Source organism: Trachemys scripta, chromosome 22 (assembly GCF_013100865.1).
Source record: "Trachemys scripta elegans isolate TJP31775 chromosome 22, CAS_Tse_1.0, whole genome shotgun sequence".
Lineage (NCBI taxonomy): Eukaryota > Metazoa > Chordata > Testudines > Emydidae > Trachemys > Trachemys scripta.
In genome coordinates, this window is record NC_048319.1 from 2,189,175 (window position 1) to 2,198,324 (window position 9,150).

At 50.9% G+C, this 9,150-nt stretch overlaps 1 protein-coding gene across 2 annotated transcripts in view; it reads right to left on the minus strand.

Moving 5' to 3' along the window:
• Positions 1-8,895, minus strand: part of HOMER3 (homer scaffold protein 3) — a 31,385-nt gene extending 22,490 nt beyond the window's left edge. The window contains exon 1 of one of the 2 annotated variants that reach the window (XM_034754976.1): positions 8,243-8,895. Coding sequence is in view for 1 of the 2 variants with exons in the window: in XM_034754977.1 (XP_034610868.1) it covers positions 8,243-8,247 (5 nt within the window). In the remaining variant the exon portion in view is untranslated. The remainder of the gene's footprint in view (positions 1-8,242) is intronic. The other variant, XM_034754977.1, reaches the window with a different exon arrangement.
• Positions 8,896-9,150: the final 255 nt, after the last annotated feature.

The window sequence follows — 9,150 nt, forward strand, 5'->3', positions numbered from 1 at the left end:
CTCTGCTCTCCTCTGGCCAATGCCATCGATCTCTCCTTTCCAGGAGCACCACAAACCATTTAAAAATAGCCTCAAAAGTGCCTAGGACTGGAATGGTCAGGTTGCCTGTTGCCCCAGCCCCATTTTACATGGCTATACCTGGATGTCACACACCTCAGTAAATGCTGACAGTTCCTTTCAGCTTGGCAGCGGAAAGGGCATGTGTAAATAAAGTCACACACATACCCCTCCCCTCCCCCCAGGGCCGACCCCTTGCTGATCGTTAAGAGAGAAGCAAAGTTAAAGGACAAAGATCTGGCTCAGACTGAGACCGATCAGTGAGTGCCTGATGACGGCAAATGGAAAGGAGTCAGGCCCCTTTGCGCTGGTTTTGGTCCCAGACTGAGAGGGAAGAGGAGAGCTTGCTTATTAAATGTCCCACTGTTAGTTTAAGATGACCTGCTGTCTGATGAATGTGTTCTACCGTCCTGGCTGCAGGGAATCCAACCAGCCACTCTCCTGGGCAAAACTCAGCAGTTTCAAAGGGAACAAAGAGATGGTCTAGCTAATCTAGCGATTTCTAATGTGCCCATCACCATGGAATCAAGGCATCTCACACAAGAATTGTAGCATCACAGTGCTGTCTTAAGGCTGTGTTGTTTTCTCCTCTTGCAATGAGATCTTATCCTGAGGGAGATGCCTCCAGGAGGAAAACTCCACTCGCTGAGATTGACTAGCAGGTGTTGGGAGGAGACTGGCGATTGGGCAAGGAGATATGGACCCATTCACCTCTGAGTCATAAGACCATAAGAGTGGCCACACTGGGTCAGACCAAAGGTCCATCTAGCCCAGTCTCCTGTCTTCCAACAGTGGCCAATGCCAGGTGCCCCAGAGGGGATGAATGGAACAGGTAATCATCAAGTGATCCATTCCGTCGCTCATTCCCAGAGTCAGTCACTGATTTGAACCTAGGCCGGGCTTGGTCGTCCCACCAAAAGGCAGTTTATCTGAAACTGTCTGCTGGCCTTATTTCTAGCTAGGTTCTCATATGGCTGCCATCACCTCAGTGTCCAAGTTCATTTCCTGGCCGATTGGTGCCCACATCACAAACACCAGAGCAGCTAATCATTGGTGTGTCGCCATTGCTGGTGGTCTCGACAGAGGAGCTAAGAACTGAATGGGCCCAAGAGACTGAATTCCCTTCAGCCCCTAGAGGTGAGCCCTTCCGTGTCAGGACACAGGGTACGGTGCGGGACGCATGCCCAAATGTCTGCCATCCCAGGGACAAGGAGACAACACTGATTTCTAGGATTCCTGATCCAGCACTTTCACCAGTGCTGCATTTACTGAACAAGACAAAACCTGGAGAGGGTTAAAAGCCAATGCTCACCCCTCTATTCTCTAATAATCATGGCATGACTGAGCCCTGGGGGAGAGCTGGGTGTCCGGTCCATCCAGGACAACGCATCCCCCTCTCCTTTGGCAGCTTCTCCTACAGGCCCATTCGGAAGGGGTATCTTTTTAAATAGCCCTGACCCAGTCCATTCAGAGAATGCAACTGAACCCCCCCACCTGCTGGAAAAGGAGAGACCCCGTCTGCCAGTGAGGGCCCCACCAAGAGAGGCTGCAGCTGCTCCTTCTTAGGAGACAGCACTGAAGAGCGATAGGATGAACCTGCTGAGCAGAGGGATCAAATCGAATCCCAGTCAGACCCCATGTGGTTTAAGTAGTGTATGCACACATGAATCCCTATCTCCAGAGGCCCCCCATTTCCTTTCCTCCTCCCTCTACCCCGCCCCCTGTGCACACCCACCGAGAAACATCTAACATGCGACCCTCCCGAGCCTGCCCCAGGAAAGTCTGTGTGAACGCGTCTGTAATGCACGCACTGGGACGGATCTATAGAAACACGCGCATCACAGATGCAGGCCTGGCAGGCTACAGCAAGACAACATACACACTGTAACCGAGGAGCCTGGCGCAGCCACTGGGGAGCTCAGTTCTTGAGCCCGTTCCTGATTCAGATCCCATCATTCATCTTCACCGTCCCAAGGGATTGTTTGAGTGAGCAGTCACGCACCCCTTCGCACACTTCCAGCATGCAGCTACGGATGCCTTTAATCAGAGCAGCTCACAGTGGTCACTCATTAATCCTCGTTATTAGAGCTGCACAGCTGTTTTACAGGTGTGGAAACTGAGACACAGAGGGGCAGGGACTTGCCCCAGGACACAGGAGTCAGTGGCAGAGCTGGGGTTAGAATTTACTCCCCTTCTAAGCACTAACAACATTTGCTAGCCCCTTCCCAAGGGGACGATGGTGCAAAATCCTACAAAAGCAGTGTTTTCCCATAGTCAGGAATAAACCAGGTCAGATAAAGGGGTAGAATTTCAAAAGCCCGTTCAGTAGCATTTATCTCTGGAGCTGAGTTTGTATAGTGCTTCTCACTGGTCATCCTCTCTGTTCTCTCTCTTTTGACACAATCCTTGCTGCCTAGCAGGGTCTAGGGTGACCAGACAGCAAATGTGAAAAATCGGGACGGGGGAGAGGGGGGGTAATAGGAGCCTATATAAGAAAAAGATCCAAAAATCGGGACTGTCCCTATAAAATCGGGACATCTGGTCACCCTAGCAGGGTCCTAGCCCTGCCTGAGCCCTCGGGGAAAGGATGTTTCTTCAGTCACTGCTCTGCTTTCTCAGGAGTGCAATCCAGTGCAACGCAGGCAGCAGCAATCTGTTAAATTCCTGCCTGACATTTCCAAGATCTCTCCAACTCCTCCCGCAGCTGTGGATTCCTAACCACAAGGGCATGTGTTAAAATGCAGCCTCCTGCCAAGGCTCGTGGGGTGGGGTGGGGTGGAGATAGGGAGGCAGGCTCTTATTGGTTGCTTTAGATCCTCTATTGCATCCAACGGGTTTCTTTGGGGGGTGGGAACAAAAGGAGGGTGCAGAGAGCGGTTTCTCCTGTCTACTACAAAGCTGCCTTTGGCTCAAGCTATTTCACTCCCTTCCATCTTTCTCCCCGTCCTTTCCCTGACTATTGCACACTCCAGGGGAAGTTTTCCCCTTGCAGGTTCTTTCGTTCTTTGCCGCCATCAATCCTGGCCCAGCAATCCTGCCCGCCAGCCTGTGGCATGCACGCTTGGTTCATTGAATCGCTTATCACGTCCTGTTCACCTGCCCAGCCCCCTGTGCTGAATGAGTGGAGACCAGACATTTGTTTTAATCTTTGCACTGGTGATGGTCCTTAACACGGCTGCTCCTTCAAGAGAAGCTGATGCTTAGCGCCCTCCTGTTATAAATTCTGAAGTCTGTGCATGGGGAGGGGCGGTTCTGCCCAAGATACGATTGTTAACTATGATTTTTAAGCGGAAGACTTGCTCTGGCAGGTCTCAGAGTGAGATTTCTGCTCTGGGGCACTCCCGCGAAAGCCTGCGGGATTTAGAATGAGGCATTTTACCACTAGGGCAGCAGTCGGAAGCCGCTGGTGCAAAATTAGGCTGGTGGGGCTCAGCCCAGTCCCCATATGCATCCAGTAACTGGCCCCCTCATTGGCCAGCAGAGATGGGGGGATGGGCCATGGAGAATGAGCTGTCCCTCTTGCTGTGGTTGAGCCATGCCGGTAAACGTGACGGCGCCTGCAGGAAGCTTGCCCCCACTGCCCAAGTGAGGCCTGTTTGAGGAACCCACACTGACGCTGCAGGGCTTTGGAATTACCTGCCAGGGCAGGGCAGGGCAGCTTCTCCTTTCTCTCAGATGCTGGTGTTGTAACATTCAGCCCAGACCCGGGCAGCACATGGGCCTCATGCCATCCAAAGCACAACACACCTTGCGGCAGGCCCCAAAGGATCAGATCAGCAGAATGATCTGCCCAGATAAACCAGACTTGCGCAGCAGCTCCCGGGCCGGGGGCCAGGGAAGCGCTCTGGGGTTGTGGCTCCAGCTGCCATTTCGAGACCATGTTCCACCTGGGCTGCAGGGTATTTTCATAGCACAGAGAGTAGGATCACTGCAAGAAACACGTCTTCACATTGTGCCCTGCAGGTTGCCAGACCTGGGCTCTGCTGCCTGCCAAAGTCAGCAAGTCCAAAGGCAAAGGCCCCCAGATGAGAAAGCCATGGAGTGATTAAACTCAGGTTCAGAGAGCACCAAAGGTTTCCCAGCCGTTGTGGCAAGGTACGAGAGACACGGGGCTCCTAACTTGGGCCTCGGCTCAGACCTTTGCAGAGCCGTGTTCGTGCCAGCCAGCAGAAGGCGTAGGTATGTTCTGCACTCACTGGAGCATCCAGGTGGACATCAGAAGTAGCTCTAAGGGGGATGAGACTCGAGGGTTTAGACCCCCCGTCTCCTCCCCTTTTGGATGGGCTCTGTTCTACGGGATTCCATTTTAAAGCCATTCCCATTAATTACTCACATTCTCATATCCTAACCGTCCTTTCTCTCCCCCAGCCCTAGCTCTGGTTCCTGGGTGGAACAGCTCATAGGGGAGTGGAAGGGGCCGGGGAAGAGAACCGTCACCTGGCTCCATTCTGGAATTCAGCCCACTGTCCTGCTGAGTCAGCTAAGAGATTGTGCTGGATTGCAGCGGGGACAGGGCCCTCGCCCAGTGCTTAATTTATAATGAAAGAGGTGCTGGGGCTCAAGCAATTTTTTTACATTAATAACTGATGCAGCAAACCCAGAGGTGCCAGGGCTCTGAACTGCCAAGCCCAGAGGTGCCGGGGCTCTGAACTGCCAGGCCCTGAGGTGCCGGGGCTCTGAACTGCCAAGCCCAGAGGTGCCGGGGCTCTGAACCGCCAAGCCCAGAGGTGCCGGGGCTCTGAACTGCCAAGCCCAGAGGTGCCGGGGCTCTGAACCGCCAGGCTCTGCTGGTGCAAATTAAGCACTGCTCTCCCCTCTATCAGCTCTCAGAACCAGAGGTCTCAATGAGGGGAAAGATTCATAGACTCCAAAGTCAGAAGGGACCAGCACGATCATGTAGTCTGACCTCCTGCACTTTGCAGGCCACAGACAGCAGGACTGTTCCACATGACGTTTTTTCCTGGGGGAGGACGGGATTCTGGTGTGTGTCAGACAGACCAAGTCCTGGATCTCAGACCTGCAATGTGGGGCATGTGGACTGATTCCTCCTTTCCTTCTCTCCCTCCCCCAACATGCCCTTTTCAGTGCCTTGACTTTTCTCCTCAGTTTAGTCTGAAACCCCGCTGACTTTCCTGTGACATTGCTTGGGGCGGAGCAGGGGAGAGCCTACAGGATCCCCCACACCATATGGCTCCCCTCCAGAGCCCATCAAAGCTACTCCTAGGTTAGCCAGGGGGCGAGTGAAAAGGACGTAGATTGATAACAACCCACGGCGCTCCTTCTCCCCAGGACTCAGGCAGCTGCCTCTAAGGGCCTGACTGCTCTAGCCACTAGATCACACGTCCTTCCTGATCTGGGAATACAATCCAGGAGTCCTGACTTTCAGCGCCTGGCTTTAACCACTAGAGATACTGCCTCTTCCCTTCAGGCTCACAAGCCCTCTTAGCTGCAGCTTGCTTCCCTTCCACACTGCACACCACTGCTTTGTGGGAATGCAGTGGTGGGAAGCACCGAGGGCCGCTTCTCCCTCCGCAGAATTAGCCAGGAAAGCTCCGCATGAAGAATGAAAAGCGGCTCCCTTGTTTGTAGATAAAAGCCGCCTGAGGAATCCTGGCTGAATATGCTCCAGTCGGATTAGCCTGGGGAACACAATGCCAAGCATGCAAGTTCAGGCACGGGGAAGGAGACCAGGGACACTTAAAGGCCCAGCACATTGTTAAGCATTTCTTCTACCAGAATCCTATCCCCACCGGGCGCGTCCTGAGCAGGGATGACCTGCTGCTGCTGGGTGCCCCGTGTACTTGGCACAGTTACCACTCTGGGATGGCTGTCCCCCACTGTTTCCAAGGTCTCTTGGCTCCTCCTTTGCCACACACAAACCAAGGGGCTTATATGCACAGCAATCCACTTCCTCCATTGGTATGGGTCCTGAATGTATCTAAGTAATATTTACATATTCCAGAAAGCGAGACCCATCACAGCAGCTAGTACCAGGCGTAGGTGTGCACACAGCTCTGCTGATACACCTCAGCCCTGACCTGCAGCCCGCCTACTATGCCAGTCCTGGGCTTCCCATATAGTATAGCTAATGCACCTCCAGGCCCTAACACTCATCTGTGCTCACACCCATTTCTGCTCATGTGTCTTCATTGCACAGCAGGGGTCACACACAGGGAAGCCTGCACAGCTCTGCCAATGCACCTTAGTTCTGTTGCTCCTGAAGCATGACCAACAGCCAACGCTAGGCCTTCCCTCAGCCTGTCCTGTGCTAGTTTGAAATGTGGACAAATGCCCAGTATGGGCTCAGCTAGGAGGTGACTGAATTCACTTCCCTTGTGACCCAAGTGACATTTACAACTAGCTATTTAAAGGTACAAAGGCAATGCTCTAAAACCTACAGTACGCCAGAGATATGTTCGAGTTCAGGAATGAATTATCCATGAAAGCTACACCATGGATATTACTGGAACAAGGGTTACAAGGAAACCTGACAAGCGTCAATGGGGGGTAAGGACTAACTCCTTGCTTAAAATATAAATCAACTAAAACCTACTGGTGGGAAATCATTTCAAAGGTGACGCTTTCCTAATCTCTTGGGAATCCAGGGGACTAACCTGCTGCTGGCTATTCAACCTTTCCATGTAATCTATGCACAACACAAAGACCTTTCCACTCAGCAATTCTCTGTGACTGAAGACAGGGGGTTGGGTGGAAATGTCATCTCCACGTTGACTATAATGTTGCTGCCTTGACACTATCATTAGAGTGAAATCTAAGAACTCTGTCGCAGTGACCACAATCCCAGCATTTTGCATGAGAAGTGGCAACCTTCTAATGAAACTGCACAGCCACTGGGTGTAGCATGACAGTTCCAAGAAGAAGGATCCATCCCATAGTCCTGGAAAATAAGATGCTAGTCCTAACCTATCCACCTGCTGCACCCTTCCTGGCAATTCCAAGGCTGAGGGTTTGGGAGTCACAATATGGATTGCAGAGATGATACAGAGAAGCAGGGGACAGTTTCTGATCTAAGGCTAGGTCTACACTACCCGCCTGAATCGTTGGGTAGAAATCGATCTCTCGGGGATGGAATTATCGCGTCTCGTCGGGACGCGACAATCGATCCCCAAATCGACACGCTTACTCCACCAGCGGAGGTGGGAGTAAGCGCCGTTGATGGGGAGCTGCGGAGGTCGATTTTGCCGCCGTCCCCACAGCAGGATAAGTCGGCTCCGATATGTCGAATTCAGCTACGCTATTCGCGTAGCTGAATTTGCGTATCTTAAATCGACCCCCACCCCGTAGTGAAGACCTGCCCTAAGCTGGCCCAGTGTAAACCACACTGACTTAAATAGATTTACTCTAGATTCACAGACTCGGAGATCAGAATTAATGTCTGTGTCCCTTCTGCCACCTGAATCTGTTTCACCCTATTCAGTCTTTTAACCCAGGCTGCCCAAGAGGGAAATCAAAAACTTAGCAAAAGAAACACAAGCCATTAAAATGTTACTTATTTCTCCTCTAATGTCAAACTCAAAGTCTTGGAGAGATGGAGCAGGCAGGGGCTTTCTCCAGCTCCAGCGTGCTTCTAAGTGGCCCAGAAGTGTTCATTACACAAGCAACTTACTCACAGCAGCATGTCAGATCCTTAAATGACACAGTTGGGGTTTATTATGAATGCATACATCAAATACCAGGCTAAACTCCCATTTCTATGCCAATGCCTGGTAGCCACTTAGAGTTTATTTCACCCCTGAAAGAATTTAGGGGTTATGACCAGAGATTTTCCGTCAAGCTATTTACCCATTTACAAATGTAAGTAGGGTCCACTTTACTGAACACAACAGAAAACAAAATCAGAAATCTCTAACTTCTGGGAAGGGCTGTAAAGGTAGTAGGTGCTTTACTTCACCCCAAAGGGCCATTCTGAATTTTATACAAGATATGGATCCCCTTGGAGCCTTCCACCCACACCTTGGGTCACATAAGGTAAGTTACAAATCTCTGCAACTATCTACTTCCCAAACCCCTAAAGCTTAGGGGACTTTTTTACATTTAAACTTGAATTTCTTTACTGCAACTCGAAATCCTTATCCCTTCAACTCTGCTGCATTAAAAACACATCAGGGTCTTTAAATTATTAATACAATAAACAACACGCAAATAATAAAACTGCCAATCTCACCCCATCTCCACGTCTGTGTCAGTTTCTTTCTCCTCGTCCCTTCTTTGGTTGCCTTAGATTCACTCCACGTTTTTATTTATTTTTTCCTTCCTCTTTCTCTCTCTCTCTTTCTCCGGATCCGGATGCTCTTTAAATTTCCTCCGGAATTTCACTCTGAAATCCGCTAGTTTTGTTGTTTGTTCAAAAATGACCTATAATCCCAAAGCATGCGTGGGAGGGGCAGGGGGTGAGAGCTAGGGCAACCTTCCTGGGTGGGGGTTCTCCCCACCAAGAGCTGCAGCCCAGGGGATCCTGGAGGGAACTTTGGAGCACACTTTGCTACTGAAATGTTGCAGTCTCCGGCAGGCAGTTTCCTCCTCGCTCTTGCTCACAGGATCCCTTTTTCCCTTCGGCATGGGCAGCAGCCACAAGATTATTTGCTCCTTTTGCAAACCCTTTGCAGCAGTGCAGCCTGCTCCCTGTTATTCCAGCGACTGAGATACCCTGGAAGTTCTTTCCACAGCCCCCAAAGTGAAGCTGCCTCCACAGTTTGTTCGTCTTGGTCGCGATTTCTTTGTTCTCTCTCTCATTTTTTTTATCTGCTTCCTTCCTCTGCCAACTGCCCCATCTCGATCACATTTCTCTTTTCTTTCTCCTCACTTTATTTCCAATGGGTTCCATCTGGCTCAGAGGCACCATCTGCTGGGCACAGCTGCACTCTGCACCCACTGCAACACCAAGCTGCTAGATACCAGCCCAGCGCAAAGATGTCCCAACCCCACTTCCCACTTCCTCCATTTCTGGACTTTCTTAAGCTGTAAAATCTAATAGATAAAAGCTCTGGGTTTGTCTAGATTAGGATCAAAGCTGCTTGATCAGCTAGTCCATGTTAAAATACAATTTACCCTTTCTACCTTAACATTTTAAAA